Raw genomic sequence first — 22660 nt, forward strand, 5'->3', positions numbered from 1 at the left:
ATTTTTCAATTGGACAACCTTTTTTCTATTTAAAGATATTCATATTTTAAAATTTGCGTTCTTTCCAAGTCCAAAAATAAATTTTAAAGCTAAGATCTTATATTCAGTAACCTTATTTGTAGGATCATAATGAATTACTAGTTTTATATTAGATTTTTTTTTACAATGCTTACAAAATTTTAAACAAATTTCTATGTCAAATCAAATGTTCTACAATAAAACTAATAGACCAATCAGATTTGGGCATATATAAATCAATCAAAATTGTGGAGTAATCATTGTTTACTTATCGTTAAACGTTAACAAATCTGATTGGAAATTTTTGCCTTCTGTAGAAGAGGAGTAACAAATTCTAATATATATAAATCCAAGTATTTTTTTGTGTCGTACCAGTACTTAATACACAGATTTTGTATGCTGTTATTTCAGTGTTATATAGGCAAAGAAAGAATAAAAAAGTTTACGTTAATATTGTACATCTTAACTCTGTAATGATTTTAATTGAGAATGTATACAACATATCGAGTGAATAAAAGTATTAATTCTCAACACAAACATATACAGCAAAAAGAATTAATAAGAGGAATCAAGAACAGAAAATTGAGGTTATTGTATAGCTATAATTTAGCTATATTTTTAATATTATACCTGAAGATATAATGGGAGTCTATATTTCAAGTCTTGATAAGTGGATTATTATTTTTAGTTCTAACTTGACTGTTATCAGACCCTCACTGGCAAGGAATAATAAAAGTCAATGTGACAATTTTGATATTAATTACAAATATATTTTAGAAGGTTTTCAAAAGAAATAGAATAATAATGTTAAAGGATAAAAAAATTGAATAATAATAATTAGGGTATATATTTAATATACATATATATATATTTCATTTCTTGCCTATCTGTCTATAATGTTTCTTTGTTTTTTTTTTAGGGAAGTCTTGTAAAATACTATTATTATTTCGCATGTTTCTAACCACAAAAAAGCATCTTTTAAATAACACTTAGTTAAATAGTCAATGCTTAGCCAGCTCCAAACCATCATATAAGGGATTGATATAGAGTTTCAATTTTCAAACTAAAAATATAAAAAAAATAGTTTGGAACAAAATTGAAAATATACAAAAGGGATATCTAAAATCAAACTTAACTATTTGGGTTTCAATATCATGAAGTGCAGAGCCAGTTTGATGAAAATATGAAAATAAAATAGTGAAAATATTACATACAAGTCAGTCATCAGAAAATATTTCAGTAGTTTATAATTACACTAGTTAATCTCTATATTTTGCAAAGACTGTGATTAATATTAAATGGATATTACAATCATTGAAGATAATAATTGTTATAAGTGGTAAAGCAATCACTAGATTGTCTCTAATATATTAAACGGCTATATTAAGTTTGATATTTTATTTGTTTTATTTTATATATATGATATAAATTATTTAGAAGAGAGGAGTTAAAGAAGATAGTTTTATCTCCAGATAGTGTTGTCTTTTTGCATGTTTCTGACTCTCGCTTAATATTTCAATTTAGTGTATTTGTGAATCAGTAATTCATACCCTAATCGTTAATTGTGATAATTCAAAAGAGCCACGTAAAACATTTAGAATAATAGGTAATTGTAAGAGTTGTTGTATATAAATGGATGAATCATATCAATTAGTATAAGTATAAACACCCTTACATAAGCTCTATATATTACTATTTAATAACCCTGATGTTGTATTATTACCTCTTCTTGTATGATATTAAGAGTTGCCTCTTAATATCATTACTAAGATGTATTTAAATAAGATGACTACCCCTGGCATATCTCTCAATAATCAAAGGTCTCTTGACAAGATTTGATATAATTCTCACTCCCTGGAAATCCTCCAATCAGATTCAATACCTTGTACGAGCCACTGCGCACATGGCTGTACCAATCCTCCACCCAGACACTCAGATGTTACCCTCGGAATTGCGTATCTACTGGATTTCCAGTTAGGTTCCTTACAGAAATGATGAGGCAGTGACACTTAGTGAGATAGTAATATTTTTAAGTTTTAGTATTTTATGTTGTATAACAAGAACGTCTTTGATAAGAAAACATATAAATTATGTATAAGAGAGGAGTTATGGAAGATAGTTTTTTATTTTCAGAAAACGTTGACCTTTTATATGTTTTGTGAAACTCAATCAACCATTCAAATTAATAGATTAATGGATTAATAATCTAAACCTCAGTTTATTCATCGTAATAATTTGGGTGCACTAATTATAAGTGACACAGTTATTACGATTATTGGTAGTAAGTCTCAAACTTACTACCAATAATACATAATTCTAGATTCGCTCAGAATTTTATGTTGTCTTGGTGGTAATAACCTCTTTATTTTATCATGTTAACTGTTGTAATATGAAATGGTCAGATTCTTTTGTATACTTTGGGAAAGTGCAGATAATATTAACAGTTATTCAAATAATCGAGACAGTAATCAACTATAGGCGATAATATAATTACTAAAACGGTCTTATATACTGAGCGGCTTTTATGGTGCTAATATATTTATTCAAAGTTACTTCTTGTTACTTGCTTGTTGTTCTATTTATTTTTATATATAATATGTAAATTATTTACAAGAAAAGGTTATGAAAGATGATCTTTTATCTTCAGAAAACGTTGTCCTTTTATATGTTTTCTGGAGCTCGATCAATTATTCAGATTTGTACATTAATGAACTTAGTGATCCAAACTCTAATATTTATTACACTAATTCAGGTACACTAGTGAATTAGTAACTGCACCCCAATTCACTAGTTATGGTAATTAGGTGCACTACTCATAAATAGTACAATTATTATGGTCATTAGTAATACACATGGGACTCATTAAAACAATAGGTAAATTCTAGATTTGTCAGAACCTTATGTAATCTTACTGGAACTAATTTTTTTATTATACAGTATCTAATGTTGTAGCATGTTTATGAATTATTAAAACAATAAATAGTTCTAGATTCATTCAGAATCTTATGTAATCTTATTGGCCATAGAGTGGTGGTTCCTTGGCCCAGTTGGTTAAGGCACCGTGCTAATAACGCGGGGATCAGCGGTTCGATCCCGCTAGGAACCATTTCTTGGAAGTTATTTTTTACCATTGATGTGATAATCCGGAGGTTATGTGTCTCTGACAACGGTTAATCTTGTTGAAATCTCAATAATCTTTCACTTGGATAGATATAAGATATAGACTCTTTCTATATCTCTAGATATAAGATTCCTATATATCTATATATCTATATCCCTAATCTAAGATAACCTAATAGTATACACTTATATACTATATATCTAAACTTATGTAATCCTTGGTTCCTTGTACTTTATTCTTGTTCGTTATTGTTCATTGTTGTTCGTTCTTGGTTGCTCTCTTGTACTCATTTTGGTTACTCCTGTTTTTATCTATGTTTGTAAAATTTGCAAAAAGGAAAGTTTAGAAAAATATCGTCAACCCTCATTTTTCTAAACAAACCCTAAACAGTAATATCTCTGATATTACAGATTGAGTCTAGTGTATTTATTGCAATTCATGTTGTAAAATGTTTTGCAACACGTTATTGTCAGATAGCAGTACAAATCTATTAACAAATGCAAAAAATGCATTATATTAATTATTCGTTCTATGGAAGGGAGGAAGCATGACATAACATGTTTAATAAATTATCTAAATAGAGTTCTTTTCACTAAGACTGTTTCTAAAAGGTTATAATAATTATCAGTCTGAAAGTATCAAATAATTGTAATAAGATCATATAATTAATAATTTCATATATAAATATACCAAATAACATTAAATAAAAAAAAAACCTAGCATTATGATCTTGTAAACAAATTTTTTGCTTTGTATACGGATCATCAGTTGTTGGAAACAGTTATAAACAGTATTAAGCAAGAAACCAATAATTTGCAGAAGTAAAGTCAATAAGTTTGAACCACTTATCACTAAAAGTATATTAGAATAAACTCATAGCAAGTGATGGTTTTAATACTTAAAAGTTTCCTGGATTTTTTGTTATAATACATACCAAGTACAAATGTATAAAAAGATTCGTTTTAAAAATAAAATGGACCTTCTCAGTGAACATGTATATATAATGAACTTGTTTCCACAGTTCTTTTTATAACCTAATTATTATAGTATAATGTAGAGCAATTGAACAAAGGATCAAACTCATATTGTCTTTTCTTTATATAAAGAAAAAAAATGGAAATTTTGGCTCTTCTATCTTTATATATGAGCTTTTTTTATTCAGTAACGGGTGGATAATGAACAATTCTCTTTTCCTTATCTAGAGCAGTTATCGAATTCTTGTAAGACAAGAACGCATTCCAAAATATAGCAATCACATTGACCGCCAATAGTTGATGTTGCAAGGGTATAAAGGAAAAATTTATCATTTGAAATAAAGGCCATATAGTCCAGTTAACCTTTAAAGTATTCCACCATTCAACATCCAACTTTTTCTTAGCAACAGCAATGGATTGACCTTCCATTATTGTCATACAACAAAAATAAAATGGCAAGGAAATTGGAGCAAACAATATTTGATCTACTGATACTCTTAGTATCTGATTTTTCCAATGTGAATTATGTATATGTGAAAATCTTACATTGTAATGTAAAATGTTATACCATTTCTTACCAATAAAAGAAAATATTAGAGAACCATATGTAATAGCTCTTAATGTCCTTAAATAATCATAACTGGTTAAATCTTTTACATCATTATCGGAAACAATATTATAGTTGTCAGATGATGGGTATTCTGAATGTGAAAATAATAATTGAGCAACGACATCTCCAATCCCAAAAAGAGATCCAGTCATAATAGCATTAGTTATGTGAGGTCTTTTCGTTAGTGAATGCTTGTAGAGTTCTAGCAATTTAAACATTTTAACTCTTTCTTCCCTCTTTTCTTACCTAATTCCTTATTTTCATGCGAGACTAGAATAAGAGAAAAAAAAATTATATGCTAAATTCTAACTATTCATGTCTATCTGATTGATCTCTTGAGTTTTTAAATATATAAATAACTTGTAATCTAAACCATTTAGAGCAATTCGTTGTAATGTGTAATTGAAACCTTCTTTCCCCTGTTTTCTTTTCTTTTTTTCCTATTTTTTCTTCCTTGGTTTATTTTACTTCATCATTGACGTAATTGATTAGTGAAGATGCTCTAAACTTTATTCCAGAGGCTCAAACAACAAAAACCCTGATAGTGTTGAATGCTATTTTTAATAGACTACAAAAGGTATGAGTGGGACTGGACCATAACCTGGCAGTAACTTATCTTGTCTATTTCTGTTTCTATCTTTTTCTGTCCCCACTGATCAATACAGAAATGGATATAACCTTATTTTCTCTTTCTATTTAACATTAAACTTAAGATTGAATACGGTGAATTAATTTTATAAAATGGAACATAACAGGATTATAAAAGTAAAAGAAAATAGCTTAACAAGTTTAAATGCTTAATTTGGAACATTAACAAATAATATTATGCACGTATTATGCCAAATTCTACAGACGAACTTTATAAAATCTTGTCAATAAATTGCAAGAACAAACAAAGATACTTAGCCATTTGAAATAAAAAAAAAGATAATTTGCATTTTGTATCTCTGTGAATAAATAGATTATTTTTACCAATACAAGTCAGATCTATAGAATATATCCAATTATCGAACTCTCAAATCAAAAGGTCTTTGTGAGTATAACTCGTATAAATTCTAATTTTATAACTTTCTTTCCTCTAAGTTCTACTTAATAATATTATATAAAAAATTATTAACATCCGTACCAATCACGACTCTTATTACCTTTCTAAGTTCCTAATTCACTAATTATGAAGATTAATTATATCTTATAAATTATTAATTCAGCCATGCATCTTACCTATTTTCAAAAATAATTTAGTAATTTTTTTTTAACCAATCTCTTTCAGAATTACGTTGGTTATTTTCTACTTCACTATGAGTTCTAGCGATCAATACTAGAAACTATACTAAAATTGATTTATCATAATTTCGACTTACCTCAGTCTATATACGTTTTACTTAAATTACATCAGCTACACACAATAATTGTAAGTACATATCTATATTTAAACAGTGCCCTTATTTCAGCTTTCAATTAAATATTCAAGATTTGAAATTTACACTTCTCAAGGATTTTGTGGAAAAAAAAAAAGAAACAAAGGCATATCTTGAAAACAAATCTTACTGTGGAACAATAAATGCAGTAATACTATGCAAATAAAAAATAGGCACATTCATTGTCGTTATTATAAAGTTGTTTAGAGTTGTGTTTAAAGATTAATGCTTAGATCTCTAACTTCAGTTATCAAAATATCCTAATGAATACAAGATGAAAGCAAAATTGTTAAAAGACTTGGTTGTATTAAGAAAAGAGTTTCAGCAATGGGATCGAGTACTTACATGGAGTGAAGATGGGACTTTATACTTTAGTACTATTCCAGAATTTACCGTTGGCCAACCTTTATACAGTAAAGATATAAAACGGTCAAGTAAAGATTTATTTCATTTAACAAGCATTGACTTTCCAATAATGGATAATAAATTAGAATTTGAAGATTCTAAAGATAATATTCTGTTAAATTCTCAACCACAGTCTTATATCAGAATGTGCAAACCTTGCCCTTACAATAGCAGTTTAATTGCTGCAATAACAAATAATGGAAACATTATTATTTATCATGATTATAAACCAATTTTGAACATGGATCAAGAAGGAAGAAATTTACAAGAGAGAACATATCATAGTTTCGCATGGGATGTAAAGGGAAATACTCTAGCAGTTGGGAATGAGTCAAGTGAGTTAATTCTATTTTCAATTGATTATTCCACAAATACATATTCTTCTAAGACAGTGAAGCTTAGTGACGGTAATGGGTGGATTACAAAAATAGTCTGGAATAATTTTGGTCTCATTGCAGCATCTTCGGATAATACTGTGTATTTTATGCAGGATTTAGATAAACAAGAGCCTATCTCTACAATAATATTACCTTCTTCAAGATTCAAAATAAACGATCTTTTACTCATGAAAAAAACAGTTTTTGTCTCTGTATGCGGTAATATTTTCAAGATTAATATTTCCACTGGCCAGAGAATAAATGTTGCAGTAGACCCAACTTGTGAATATCTATTTATACCATTATATATGAATAATGAAGTGATTTTATTATCTAATAAAGCCAGTCATATTGTTAAACTTTTAGATGATGATATTATATTACACCCAGATAACATAGTATTTCCATACCTGAAAAAAAAACGTCAAAAGTGGCAAGATCTTGGAAATCAATATAACAAATATGAAATAGACCTTTCTATCTATGGACTGGCCCTATCATTGGATCAATATTCTGTTGCTATAGCCTATAGTATTCAAAGAGTCAGTTTTAAGTATAAAATTATGTCAGAGAATAAATTTAATGTTATGTTTATTCCACTTTATGAAAGTTGGAGTTTATCTTCAAAAGGTTCTGGGATGTTATGGTTTCAAACATATAATATATATGGAAAACAGTTACCAGTCACACCTAACAATTCAGTAAATACCACTGAAGATAATAATATTGATACTGATCTCGAATTTGTCGATTACTTAAATATGTTGGTTAAAACATCTGCAATTATCAAAAGGATGTTTCAAAATATGATTGACCCAGATTCTATATCAATGGTATTATTTAGAGAGTCTATTCTTAAATATGCAAAAGCTCATAAAGATAAGTTAATTAATCCTATGGACAAGTTATGTGTTGAATCATTATTTGAAATATTACGAAAAGAATCCATTTTTGAAATTAAAAATGATGATACAATAGTTATAAAAGGTGAGTTTATAGAACAGACATTTAATATTTTTGGCAATGGTAATCAACAAATCATTAATTCTATAGAAGGAAATTCATGGAGAAGATGTTCTTTGACGTTATTACCTTTGTTAACCACTAATACAAAAATATGTCCAGCTAGTAACCAAAGAATAATAAATATAAAAAAGGATATACAAAATGATTATGGCTGGTTCACTCGGACTTTGCTAGAATTTTTCAATGATAAAAGCCCGTACACAGGTGGTAAGTTTAGTGAAAGTACATAAAGAATTATATCATACAGTATACATATTTATATATGTGTGCATGTTTGTACCTTTTTTTGTAAATTTTGCATTTTCTATAAGTGAAACGGTATCAATACACTTTATACTGTGGTTATTTTACGTTGATGTTCATCAGATATTGATATTCCTATACGTAGCACCCTATTTTCTTTTATTTATCTTCTTATCATCAAAAAACTCTTTTACATTATGCATAATTGATTGAACTGATCGTTCGGGTTGAATTCTATTTTTGACCCAATGTGATAATTTGCTTTTAATATTTTCTCTATCATAACGACTATCTAACAGGATAATTACAGAGTAATCATTTATATGTCGAATTGATCTCCCTACGCTCTGATTAACTGCCTTCATACATAGATTATCCAGGAAATCTTTAACCACAACTTTAGGGTCTCTAGGTTTCAAATTAGGATGTTTTTGATTCAAATCATCAACCTTCTTTTCTAAGTGTCTTCTCTTGATCTGTAATTCTCCAGATTGTAAATTAGGATAAGGTAATCCAACCATAACAATTGCTCTACATAAATTATCCTGAAAATTTATACCTTCTGACAATTTCCCACCAACAACAGCAAAAAGTATAGCACCCTTATTCCCATTATTATTAATAATCTCTGAGTAATCATCTAATGGGTCACCGCCATTTTTTGATTCATAAAATAGTGTTCTCTTATTATTGATCCTTTCAAGTAATCCATTTTTTTGCCAATTCTGAATAACATTTGCTAAAAATTGATAACTTGGGAAAAATCCGACTATACCACCATTATTTGGAACATTATCAATTAGGCTCATAAAAAATTGGAATAGAAAATCATTGATTAGTGATAAATTATTTCTATTTAAGTAGGTGAATTCCAAACCTTGTTGATTAACGATAAAGGTTTCCAAATTCTGATCAGGGATGATATGATTGCATGAATATTTCACAATTTGATCATTTCTCAAATATGGGAACAAATAGTCTTTGAATTCATCCATTGGTTCCATCGTACCACCTGCAAGAATAACGCATTTAGCTTCTTCTATAATAGGTTGGAACAATTCGCTTGGTTCCAGTAGCATGTATTTTATTGATGGACCCTTATCAAAGAAAAATTGACCCTCTTTTGATGGGTGAGTCAATGAAGTTAAGAAGGACACGATTTTAAACAATATGGGCTTGGAAGAGGTTGATTCATCACTTTTATTATTGCAGTTATTATTAGCATTACTGGTAGATGTATTTTTAACTTGTTTTTCTTTTTCCAATGATTCCATGTAGGTATTGATCTTATAAGCCACTTTGGAATCATTTATGTATTTAATTAAATGATAGACATTTAATGTATCTGTATTGTTTTCATTGAAATAATCAATAAAGTCATTTATTGGGGTGCCCGGTTTAACGAAATTATCATTGATATATTTAATTATAACATTTAGTAATTTCAATAATTTCAATAAGTTAATTCTATTTCCTGGGTTTAATCTTAATTTAAATTTTTGTAAATATTTACTTAAACCAATTTGACAATAAATCAAATCATTTAATGAAACTTCTGACGAATAAATATTGTTTATTGTCTCAATTAGGTTATGTGCTTCATCAATAACAATAATGTTATTCCTCAAATTCAACTTCATTGAATTTCTTGCTGTATCAGATAATAAATACTGATATGGCAGTGTAACTACTTCCACACCTTCTAAAGCATATCTGGAAGCATAATACGGACACATCTTTAAGTGTTCACCAATTGTTACTAAATCTTCGATATCATGAATGGAATGATAAATCTGATCGGTAAACGGTGTTGCAGTATTTTTATCAAATTGATAAAAGGGACAACCAGATATATTGTTGCCATTATTTTTATGTTTCGAATCGGTTTTTTTCTTCCTATGTCTCAATTCATAGCATGCATCATTAATAGCTTCCAAAGATCCCCATTTTTTAACATCTGGATTTATGCATAATTGTTTTTTAGAAGCTAATGGTAGAAATTTAATTCTTTCCTCCTTTATCGATTGTCCAAAAGAAGATGGAAAATGTGGTAATGTCAACTGATTAGCAAATTGGTTTAATTGTGAATGAGTTCTTGATGCAAAGATAATTTTAATCGGATTATTTAAAGTGTGTGGGTGGTTTGAATTATTTGTATTATTATGGAATGTATCGTTATTATTAGTAATATTAGTAGTATTATTATTGTTATTAATTTTGTTTAGTAAGATTTCAATTTCATTTGACAAAAAAATCTTGTTTGATGGATTATTTTTCTTTAAATCAGTGTCTTGAGTAATATTTGTGTTATTATTGTCATATGGATCAGGTATAAATTCATTATCTTCGATAACTATAGGAATATGCTTTTGATTTAGTTTTCTTTTCTTTATGTAGGACTTATTAATATTATTCTTAAGATCGATATTGCTAATCTTTGTAGTAGTATTATCGTTAATATTTAAATTATCTAAATACATTTCGAATTGTACAAATTGATCAATTTTTTCACTAATTAGACTTTTATTAAATATTTCGTTCACCCAATCCGGTTCACTATCCTCATCGCTATCTGTATTATTATTATTATTATTATTATTAGAAGTAGCAATGGTAGCAATACTATCATTATTATCATTTATATCATTAGAATGTGTATTAGTATCAATATTTTCTAATATTCTTTGTTTATGATCTCTCAGCCATGTTATTGTGGAACATATAAGAGATAAAGTTTTCCCGGTACCGGTTGGGGATTCAATTATACATATTTTTTTACCATCATCATTACCAGTAAGATTGTTATTGTAAGACAATGTGTCATAGATGCATTTCATCAGATTTAGTTGAATATCATAAGGTTCAAAAGGATGATAAAATTTATCATGGTCAGATAATTTGTTACCTGGACTCATTATATATATATATATTTGCTTACTTGCTTACTTATTTATTTCTATTGTATGGCAAATAATAATAGAAGAAAATAATTTTTGTAGATTAATAAATCATTATAATTATCGCCAATTATATGAATATTAGTAACTATCACTTATTCTATGTCAGATCAATTGCGATGTGATAGACCATAGTAGAGGGCTAGTTATGATAATTATTTACGAATGATAAAACGACGGATCAAGACCATTGTCTCTTTAAATCTTATTTTTTTTCTTATGTTTATTATTTGAGGTGAGCATATTTTCTTTTTTTTTTTCCTTATCCTTTTTTTTTTATTTTTTACTTTCTGTGAGGGTTTAATGTACAAAGTCTACCAAAATTTCAGAAATATAAGGTTTATATATCAGGGTTATAATACATTTTCCTGTTTTTTTGTCTATTAACATTAAAATGTTTTTGACAAATACAAATCCACTCCCCTTTCAAAAAAATAAAAAATTAAAAAATTAAGAGATAATAAGTTTGCGGGATTAAGAGAAAGAATAGTGTATTCTTTTCTGATTTCTCTTTATTTATTCTTGTTTCCTTTTTGATAAATAGAGTTTACTTTTCTTCCTCTTTAAGAAGTCTATTCTTTTATTTTTTTTTTTTGTATATATATGTGTGTGTGTATTTATGTATCTTTTGTTTTGGTACTTATGTGTCATAATATCATATATAATACTATCAAATACCATATTATGTCATATAATATTGGGATTTCTTCTCCTGTTTTTCTCTTTCTCTCTTCCTCTCCCTATCTCTTTATCTCCTTATTTTTCCCTATGTTGTTTTATTGATTAACTCCGTCAATAGAAAATAATCTTTTCATCTGTATGTTTCTTATTCTTCTTTTCTTGTTTTCCCCTCCCCTCCTCTTCTTTTCCCTCCCGTTTTATTTTTATTATCTTTGTTTTTCTGGTTTGCTGCAGTTCACAATAAATTTTTTTTTACCTATTTTGTAAATGACACACGTTCGTTTACCGAGAAATAAAAATAAAATATAAGAAAAAAAAAAATAGATATATTTAAATGGAACAGTAGTCGGTGTATGGCGTTGTCTATTATTCACTCAAAGGAGTTCCGGTTTACAACTCGAACCATACGCGTTGTGGTTTGTGCTCGAGCTTTAGGTTCTGCAGCATGTCTTTGTTTTGGTTCTTCCCTCCTTTTGTTTCTTGTCTTTGTTTCTCTTTCCCCGCTTAGTGTTTATTCAGAACTGGAATTAGAACTACGTTTGAATTCTTTATGCTTGTTATAACTTCTCCCCCCTCCGCCCCTTATCCACGTATTAAGTGTATTTACTTTGTTTATGTATCCAGTTATACGTTTACTTATTTAAACTTTCTTTTTTTTCTTTCATATATTAATTATTCTTATTTATTCATTTTTTTTTTTTGTTTTTCTCTTGAGGCAAACATGTATACATCTTTATACAAACTTTTGTACTTGGGTATACAGTTGGTAGAGTAACTTAAAGGGTTATAGTACGGTTATTAGTACCATTTTTACTACTACTACTACTACAATAACAGCAACAACACAAAAAAAAATTTATTCATCATGCTATTATTAGATAAATACCAGAAAAAATTCCATATGTTTTCAAATAAGCATAATAATAACAATAATAATAGTAATATAAATAGCAGTGATACTAGGAATACATCTATTGCTGATACCACTGCCGTTGAAATAAACAATGATACTAATCTTAACAACAATAGCTGCAGCAATAATAATAATAATGTAAATGATTGTACGGATACTAGTACACCGGATATGAGTACTTTTGTAGATCCTAGACTACAATACAATATGATCACTCCTGTAACTTCACATAATGTATTATTCTCGATTAATAACACCAGTAGTAACCATGCCTTCTATAACTTACAACAGCCACAACAGTTCGGCTACAGTAGATATAATGGTAGTACAACATCTCTAGCAAGCTCCATAAATTCTGATATTGCATTACCCATGTCTGCTTCCTTAAACAATATGAATATGAACAATATTTTATCTAAACAGTTTATTAATTTGTTGATCGATACATATCAAGTATTATGTTCAGATCCAACTATTACTCCCTTCGACACAAATAATCCTCCCTCTGGTATACTTAATCGTGTTGGTAAACTTTCATTGAAAAGAGCCAGCTCAGTTAATATGGAAATATTCAGTAGTACCACCAATAGTAAACATTATAGTAATAACCATAACGTTTTATTATCGATAATTAGACACAATTTGTTATCAGAGATCAGAAAAGACGGATACTATTCAAGAAATGTTTCTTTGACTTCATTGATGCAACCTTCTCTGCTCAATAACAACTACAACAACAGTATCAACAGTCCTTTATCTCAACCACCCATTTTGAAAAGAACTAATACCATGGACAGGGTACAGAATAATATATATAATATCACAGGATCAAATAATCCAACAAGTATAAGTACAGAAAGTATCATAATTAATAATAATAATAATAATAATAATAATAATGGTAATAGTAACAGTATCAATAATAGTAATAATGGTGGTGGTGGGCTAGGGATTGGTTTAGGTTCAAGCATTCACCTGAATTTGTATCCAGGTTTAGCAAACAGTAGTAACAATAATATGAATAATAATAACAACAGCAATACCAATTTCAATCCATTGTTAAGTCGATCATTAAGTAGAACTTCATCCCCATTGATGACAAAGACAAAAAATCTTTAATCACGTAATGTTATTGATCTTACATATATTGGCAATGGGGAGAAATAAGGAGGAGAAATAAATAAATAAATAAACATAGTAAGGACATTCAGATAAATATATATGATTCAATTTTATCGTTTTCTTCTGTTAATAACATTTTTTTCATTATTCATGTATTATTAAAATATGATAATTATTAATTAAAGTATTCCTTATAATTATACATCCTTTTATTGTAATGATTATGATAACTATTTTTTTCTTTTTTTATTCTTCTACATCTCTTACGACCAATATTATCCAACTTTATGATATTAACATTAATATTAGTAGTAGTTGTTGTATATATATATATATATATACTAATTTGATCTTTAATATACATTTATATTTAAGTATTGGAATAATCTATTTACATAAAGAAAACTTAATGATAAGTGTATATAATTAGACACTGTTGCTTTTTTATTTCTTTTTGTTTTATTATCATTATTATTATTATTATTATTATTATTATTATTATTATTATTATTCATAAACTTCTCGACGAGGGGCTATAACTTCTCTATTACTATTTATATTGTTAATCTTTTGTTTGCCCCATGCATTAGTTAGTATCCCAGCTTTATTCAATATTCTAATAACTGTATCACTTGGTTGAGCACCACAACCAATCCAATATTTTGTACGTGCAAAATCTAATTTGATATCTTTCCATGGGAATGTATTATTCTCTATACTTGTCTTGATATCCTGATTTTTAAGTTTATTTTTATTTTTATGACTAATATTGGCACGTAAACCAAACGGACGTGGATTATAAGTACCTAAAACCTCAATTGGCTTGCTATCTCTTGCTTTATATGCTTGCGTGACTACAATATTATAGACTGGACTATTTTTACGTCCAAATCTAGCTAATCTGATCCTTACTAAACCCTTTGTCATTTTTTGCTCCTTTTATCGATTTTTTTTTTTTTACTTTGTTTTTCTTAAGTTATACTCTTTATCTTTAAAATGTACTTATATATATATTGGAGATACATGGGCTCGTATGTGTACGTTAATCCCCTTTTTATCTTTTCAACAAAGTAAATTAACGATTCTCTTCCTTTATGGAAAGGGAAATCTACCAACATCGAAATCTCTTTTCCATTTCATTTCTGTTTCTTCTTTATGACACCCATACATCCTTTTTTGCTTTTGTAGAGATTCATTTAATCTTTCTTTGTTTTTTTTTTTTTTTTTTTATTTTTTATTTTTTTTAGATTTTTCTTACAATTTCACGTGGTTTGTCCAACCTGCGGGGTGTGTGGATGGATAATAAAAAACTGGGTTTTTTTGCGGAATCTAATCCTGCCAATGTTTCTACAAACAATATATCACAGGTCACGAAACTGCTAAATATGCAGGTGTATGGGTGTTTTTTTTTTTCTTTTTTTTTCTTTTTTTTCCTGGATGGCAGTTTGGGTTCTATAGTTTGGGAAAAAGAAAAAAAAAAAATTTTTTTTCTTTTGTTTCTTTTCTAATTAAACGTTTATTACCTTCAATCTCATCTCGTCTCATCTCTTTTGATCTTGTCTAAAAAATTAAAACGTATAATCACCGTAGGGTCTTATACTACTATACTCATTAACTTATCTATACACACATATAAGCATTAGAGATATATGTTTGATACACATTTTGTATAGATTATACACTTCTATACTTCATACCTTACCTTTTTTGTTCTCACTAGGCCCTTTTACCAATATATATACAAAACTCACCACAATAATGGACGCTGATCAAGTCGCCCATTTTATGGAACTGGAAGATAAATTGTCTAAAATTAGAAAGCAATTATCTTCTAAACTAGACAATCAAAAACATATCGCTATTATATTAACTTCTGTGGAGGAAAATATCGAAGGTTACGCCACTAATGATCTAACCAAAAATATTGTTCAATACATTATTGCATTTATGACTCTTTTAGATCAGGCTATGGATCAAAAGAATCATTCAGTTATCAATTTACAATTGGCTACTTCTGCTACCTATCTTTTGGATATTGTTTTCCACTATACTCCAAAATCTCTATTGAGATCAAAATTCATTGAGGTCCTAACAAAGATTGCGCCATGTATCACTGACCCAAATAGTGAACCTCTTTTGATTAGATCCGCCATTGGTGCTTTGGAAGCCTTGTTAATGGCTCAGGATTCTCAGACATGGAACAACACTAATAACTTATCTATTACTCCAAAGAGAGGTTTACAAGGTTTATTAGAATTGTCCTTGGATCCAAGACCAAAGATTAGAAAAAGAGCTCAGGATGCTGTATCGCAAATCCTATTGAATCCACCTGTGGCTCCTACTGCAGAGCATGTTGCTTCAACATTCATCGCTGATTTTATTTTGAAACAACTGATGGCAACAATCGATGAATATAATTCTTTATCTAACAAAAAATTGAAAAATGATTCCGTTAAACAAGAAATGAATGGTAGAATCATCAGAATAACTAAATTGATTAACACTGTTGTCTCCACAGGTCAATGGCCGTCACATTTAATTGAACCTTTATGTGACTATTTATTAGATATCATTAAATCCTCAGAGCAAATCCTTGTCACTAGTGCATTTCAATGTTTCGAGAGTTTATTTAATTCCATGGCGCAGTTATCTACATCAACAAAACTGGCAGAAAATAAATACATTAATGTTCTCGACACAATTTTCGCTTTGAAACCATCCAACTCAGATGCCCAATTGACTGGTTCTTGGATCGCTGTGGTAGTTAAAGGTGTTACCACATATTCAATTCACCAACCTTTAAAGTGTTTACAAAAATTACCAGAAATATTTAAGATTATGTCCATATATTTACAGAGTGAAACTCCTGAAATCTCTTTCAGTGCATCCCAATGTTTAATTGCAATTTTAAATCAAGCTGTTAAAGACGATATTTTATTGACTCAAAATGTGGATTTGAAAATTGTAGAATCCGTTAGTGACATCATTGGTCAATTATCTGATATCTTTGTGGAATTCTTATCTATTAGATACACTCATTCAGCTAAAGAAATTCTAAATATTATCTCTATAGCATTTCAAAAATTTAAATATAGATCAAATCCTCACTTAATTAAACCTTTACAGATTGTTGATAAATGGAGAATTAATGAAGAAAATTATTTAGATTATCAAAAAGAAGTAGAGCAAGTTATTGGATCATCTATCACTGCAATGGGACCAGATGTCGTCCTACATTATTTACCTTTAAATTTGATTAACCCATCTAATGATCAACCTGGTAGAGCTTGGTTATTGCCAATCTTGAGAGATCACATCAAATATGCAAAGTTATCCACTTTCATTAATGACATGATTCCAATTGTAACCCATTTCCAAAATTGTTTTGATAAATTACCAAAAGAATCCGTTCGATTAAGAGTCTTTCAAACAGTAGTAGACCAAACTTGGTCCTTGTTACCACATTTTGCAGAGTTACCAAGAGATTTAAGAGAGTCATTTACTGATGAATTTGCACAAGAGTTATGTTCTTTATTATACAGCACACCTGAATTAAGAACTACCATTTGTAATGCTCTAAAAATGTTAGTAGAAAGTAATCTGCTATATATAGATGGTGCTCTTTCTGAGGATGTTATATTACAAGAACAATTCCCTGTGGAAGAAGCCAAAAAGAATATTGAATATTTGGCTACAAAAGCTTCTAATCTTCTAGCTGTTTTCTTCAACATTTACACTCAAACATCTCCAAACTCAAGAGGCTATATTTTGGAGACTATTGAATTTTATTTGAAGATTACTAGTTCAGAAGATATTGAGAAGACTTTTAACAATGTCTGTACTTTATTAAAAGATTCTATGGACAAAGGTGCTGCTAATTTTAGTAATAACAATAGTACAAATAACAAGAATAAATCTGTTCCACAATTGACCTCTACATTATTAGATATTCTTATCACAATGGTAAAGTATTTACCAACATCATCATACTTTGCTTTATTTTCTATATTCAATGCTACTATTCAATTACCAAACAATTTAATCCAAAAAAGATCTTACAGAATTATTAGTAAATTATCTGAACTGCCAAGTGGGTCAGATGCTGTCTCTGCTCATATCGCTGCTATTGAAGATACTATAATTAACAATTCACATACTGTACAAGCAGCTTCTCGTGCTTCTCGTTTAGAGGCTATAAAAACTGTGATAAACTTATTACCAAGTGATCACTTAAATTTTATTGTGAAAGTTGCTAGTGAAGTTATTTTAGCTACTAAGGATGTGAATGAAAAAACTAGAGATGTTGCATTTGCTACTTTAATTACCATGGGCCACAAGATGCAGAATGAGACCGGTGTTGGCATTATCAAGATTGATGAAGAAACACATTCAGCCAGCATCTCTGAATTTTTTAAGATTGTTTCTGTTGGTTTGATTGGTGAATCACAACATATGGTTAGTAGTACTATCACTGCCTATTCTTGTTTGATGTTTGAATTCAAAGATATTTTACCAGCTGATATCATTATGGATATTTATGATACAATTGAGTTGTATCTAACATCTAATTCCAGAGAAATTGCCAAGAGTGCAATTGGATTTGCCAAGGTGTGTGTTCTTGGCTTACCAGAAGAGATGATGAGAAATAAAGTACCTGAATTATTGCCAAAACTTTTACGTTGGTCTAATGAACATACTGGTCATTTTAAACAAAAGGTTAGACATATTATTGAGAGATTGATTAGAAGGTTTGGCTACGAGTTTATTGATCAGCATTTCCCTGAAAACGACAGAAAATTATTAACCAATATTAGAAAGACCAACAATAGATTGAGACGTAAGGAGGATAACACTAAGGATGGTGTTATACCGGCTGCAAACTCTAGTCGTCAATTCTTGTCTGCATATGATGAAGCTATATATGATTCTGATGGTGAATTGAAGGAAGCATCTGATGAAGAAGAGGTTATATCAAGTAAGAAATCTTCTAAACGCTATATTATTGAAAAATCTGGTGATAACCCATTAGATTTATTAGATGCAGAAACATTGGCACATATTTCTTCCACTCAACCAAGAAAACTAAAGAAGGATTCGAAGAAGAGACTTGCTGATGATGTTTTTAGTTTCGATGCTGAAGGTAAATTAATCCTAAATAATAAAGAAAAGGAGCAAAATGCGGATGATGATGACCCATTAAAGGAAATTTCAAGTGGTATTAATGCTTATCTAGAAGCCGTTAAACAAGGGCCTGTTAGAGGTCAAAGAAACAGATTAAAATTCAAAAAAGGTGCTAGGAAAGAAGAGGATAACGATTTTAGTGATGATGAGAAGTTACCGAAGGTGAATAAGCCAGTTATAAAAAATAAGATTGGAAAGAATTATAAGAAAACAAATAAATATAAGTCCAAGAGAAAATTATAATGATGTATATATATCTTGCCAATGTATATATTAATAAAATAGTTGTATAGTAATTGAAATGATAATAAATGGAAATATAGACATTCTCCGTACTTTGTGGGAAATGTGTTGCAGTGTTGGCTGTTCATTATTATAAAATATACCTTCCAATGTATTTCTAAAAAATATTAATAAAATAATATTCACACAGTACAAGTTGTTTTACATTCATTGATACAAACGTACAAACGATCAAAAAATTATTGAAATCTATAAAAATGACTGTATATAAATACATAAGAATATTATATGCAAACTTTGTCTTTAATGTTTTATCATTAGAAAGGTTGGCCAAAGTCTAATGATTGTCTTCTTTGGAATGTATTATCCATATCTTCCATCGCTGCCAGCTCTAAATTATTAACACCATTCGTTTCATCTGTAATATCACCCGTAACAGATGTAGTAAATTGGAAATTGGACGATTCCACAATTGGGTTTGGAAATAATGGATCATCTACATTGTTCCCTATATACTGTTCGTTAATATCGTCACCCTCATTATCGTCCATTTCAACGTCATTAGGATCAACCGGTTCTTCTAATTGATTTTCATTAGCGTCCATTTCTTTGGCACTGACTTCACCATATCCATTATTATTTTTATAATCGTTTTCACTTTCACTTTCACTTTCAAGTAAATCATTCTCAAATGATAATTTTATCGTATCTAGTCTATTTTCTTTGTCCATTGCAGGTAATTTTTGCATATATTCTTGTGATTTTTTAACAAGGATGGTATTTTCCTCCAATGATTCTAAGTTACTCTCATTATGATACGTTAGGTCACTATTTCCATTATTATTAATACTACTCTCTGATATTATTGGCAAGTAATCATTGTTTGACTTTGTTGGAATAGTTTGTAGTTTATTGTTACTATAGTAATCACAATCTTCTTTTGAAAATTGCAGCATGGAATGTAACAAAGAATTTTTCAGTCCGCTAACGCTAGATAATTGGGAAATACTAATTGGTAAACTATTTTGATTTTTTTTATTCCAAAGATTTAATCTTTGTCTAATCAATATAAATTTGATCCAATTATCTGTATCTCCATTATTGAGAATCTCATCTATTAATTCTTCTTGTTTGATTAACTCCTTCTGAATATCTTCATCAAATGGATTTGTTTGTCCTGGATTTAACTTATTAAGATAATCATTCATATTACTGTAACTATTCGGTATAATATTATTATTGGTTCCTAAATTATCATTTGGACCATCCTTTGTTGGACCTATTGTAAAGCCATGTTTTGTAGTTGCCATAGTCTCGATTTTTTTAGTTAAATCAGATTTAATGACTTCAATTGGGGGTATTGATAGATTTTTTACATATTTTAATTGCATATCGTGCAAAAACCAATTTTTTAATAGTAATAAGCCTTTATCACTCGGCAAAGAAGGATTTTCGTCAAATATATCAAGTATATCTACTGGTTTGATTTGTCCTAAATTAATCATTGCCTGAACAATATCTTGTAAAGCAATATTATTATTATCATCTGTCTCAGTGGATTGTCTCGCCATTGAAAGTTTATTTATTTCTTTCAACATAAGTTCCAACCATTTAATGTATAAATCTGTAAAAATATCTACAGTTGAGGGTTTTGCCCTATCAAACCCAATCGATTTTAATAATTGTAACATCGAAACACGCAGTAAGGCAAAATAAAATTCATCATTTACAGTCATTTCTATTTAGGTTTTCCTATGTTTATGTTATATAGAATATTTCTATTCTTGGTTTCTTTACAACTTTTAACAGAAAAGAATATAATTAATGGTTTTATATTCAATGCTAATCAACTAATGCAGCTGGAATGTTGATCGAAAGGGACTTCGATAAGTATAACACACCAAAAATAGTCACTATTCAACGATGGAAGTGCAACTCTGAGTGTTGTTTTGGTTCATAATTTTCTATTTTTTTTTTTTTTAAGAAGTTACCAAAAAGTTACACGAAGAGATTTAACCTTTAGAAATGATATTGTTTCTTTCAAAAAAAAAACAATTGGTGAGTGAATTTTTTTTACTGAATAGAAAATCCTTAGTAAAATAAACAAAGGAATTAATATATGAATATAAATAGTCGGACAAGCTTGGATATTAAAAAAGCTTCTTAGACTAAACAACTCAATTAAATAACAGAAGAACGAAAGACATTAAGACCAATTATGAATGAGCAAATATATCCTTTATTTCTTCAACATTACAAAATTTCCAATGATTCTAATTCTGTCCTGTACTAGGAAAACTACCTAGTTTGCCAAAAGTATTTGCACTATCTAATCTCCCTTTCCCCCCTCCCTCCTCACATATACATGTACTTCCAACTACCATTTTGTTGTGAGTACCATTTTTTTTGTTTAAGGAATTCAATAACGTCATTTATTAATATACCTTAGGATGTTTTATCAATATTTATAATAAATTGTTACTATCATTATGGAGTTGGAAAGCGTCTTGATTTAACTTTTGCAAATTATAAATAGAACTTTCTCTTAATAACACGGCATTGTGACCTTCAGGTTTTTCTAACTATGATTCACATACACCATTATCTTTGTTGCCTTTATCATTAAGAATATTTTTGACTTTTATCTGTATCCACAGTATTAAATTTTTTTTTTCATATCGAATCGGTATTGAGCTACTACTTTCAAGTTTACCATAGTTCAAATCTTTATTTATTAATAATGGCAATGCAATTCGAACTTGAAGTCTAAAATTTAAAAATGGTATCATTTTGATGTTCAACTTTTCAACAAAATGTTTTAATAGATTTTTTTTCATAAGGAAGCTATTAAATTTTCGTTTACCACAATCATAAAACCAGAGATCTATGTTAGCATGGGAATATTTTCTTATTGGTGTCATTCCTCTTGATTTTTTTTTTCATAATCGATGCATATATTTTATTATATTTTGTCTATCAAATAAAAGGTTTGCTGATACGCTGTCTATATAATGAAGATGAATTAATTCTTTTGTTAAGGTTGGGAATATATTTCCCACTGCCTTGTCATTTATTAAAAAAAAAAAAAAAAAGAGAGGAAGAGAGAAAATAATACTCGATCTTAATATTCTCTTGTATGAGAACTAATTGGTGATTTATTGATGTAAAATATGATTCGATAAAAATGTTAGTTGTTGTTTGATGTCTGACGTTATGAATTATACTGATGCATTGGTAAGTATTGTCTGAAAAGATATGGGAGATAAATCACTTTTTTGTTTTTTTTTTCATTAATACATATTCATATATCTGTCTTAAGGTCGATTGATATATATCACAAAAAAATTTATTGTATTTTATTTTTATTTTTT

The 22660-nt window shown here is 28.7% G+C and overlaps 7 protein-coding genes and 1 non-coding gene across 8 annotated transcripts; 4 read left to right on the forward strand and 4 right to left on the reverse strand.

The window, feature by feature from the left end:
• The first annotated feature begins 3049 nt into the window (after positions 1–3049).
• On the forward strand, positions 3050–3125 carry PWA37_003698. Its single transcript has one exon. It is a non-coding gene; the product is annotated as a tRNA-Ile (tRNA).
• A 1168-nt stretch (positions 3126–4293) lies between these two features.
• SYM1 (ethanol metabolism protein) lies at positions 4294–4941 on the reverse strand (the record flags this gene model as incomplete). Its single annotated transcript, XM_064860219.1, has 1 exon — positions 4294–4941. One exon carries the CDS (start codon positions 4939–4941, stop codon positions 4294–4296), a length of 648 nt encoding a protein of 215 aa, XP_064712880.1.
• A 1474-nt stretch (positions 4942–6415) lies between these two features.
• Positions 6416–8179, forward strand: TFC8 (transcription factor TFIIIC subunit TFC8; the record flags this gene model as incomplete). The annotated part of the gene is made up of 1 exon (XM_064860220.1): positions 6416–8179. One exon carries the CDS (start codon positions 6416–6418, stop codon positions 8177–8179), a length of 1764 nt encoding a protein of 587 aa, XP_064712881.1.
• Positions 8180–8341: 162 nt separating this feature from the next.
• CHL1 (DNA helicase) lies at positions 8342–11107 on the reverse strand (the record flags this gene model as incomplete). Its single annotated transcript, XM_064860221.1, has 1 exon — positions 8342–11107. The coding sequence occupies one exon, from the start codon at positions 11105–11107 to the stop codon at positions 8342–8344; it is 2766 nt and encodes a 921-aa protein (XP_064712882.1).
• A 1588-nt stretch (positions 11108–12695) lies between these two features.
• On the forward strand, positions 12696–13862 carry CIP1 (Cip1p; the record flags this gene model as incomplete). Its single annotated transcript, XM_064860222.1, has 1 exon — positions 12696–13862. One exon carries the CDS (start codon positions 12696–12698, stop codon positions 13860–13862), a length of 1167 nt encoding a protein of 388 aa, XP_064712883.1.
• A 510-nt stretch (positions 13863–14372) lies between these two features.
• Positions 14373–14792, reverse strand: MRPS16 (mitochondrial 37S ribosomal protein bS16m MRPS16; the record flags this gene model as incomplete). The annotated part of the gene is made up of 1 exon (XM_064860223.1): positions 14373–14792. One exon carries the CDS (start codon positions 14790–14792, stop codon positions 14373–14375), a length of 420 nt encoding a protein of 139 aa, XP_064712884.1.
• Positions 14793–15623: 831 nt separating this feature from the next.
• RRP12 (mRNA-binding protein RRP12) lies at positions 15624–19289 on the forward strand (the record flags this gene model as incomplete). Its single annotated transcript, XM_064860224.1, has 1 exon — positions 15624–19289. One exon carries the CDS (start codon positions 15624–15626, stop codon positions 19287–19289), a length of 3666 nt encoding a protein of 1221 aa, XP_064712885.1.
• A 317-nt stretch (positions 19290–19606) lies between these two features.
• On the reverse strand, positions 19607–21025 carry TAF3 (Taf3p; the record flags this gene model as incomplete). Its single annotated transcript, XM_064860225.1, has 1 exon — positions 19607–21025. The coding sequence occupies one exon, from the start codon at positions 21023–21025 to the stop codon at positions 19607–19609; it is 1419 nt and encodes a 472-aa protein (XP_064712886.1).
• Positions 21026–22660: the final 1635 nt, after the last annotated feature.

The sequence above is a fragment of the Arxiozyma heterogenica genome (assembly GCF_036370985.1).
Source record: "Arxiozyma heterogenica strain weizmannii chromosome Unknown scaffold_30, whole genome shotgun sequence".
In the NCBI taxonomy this organism is placed as follows: Eukaryota; Fungi; Ascomycota; class Saccharomycetes; order Saccharomycetales; family Saccharomycetaceae; genus Arxiozyma; species Arxiozyma heterogenica.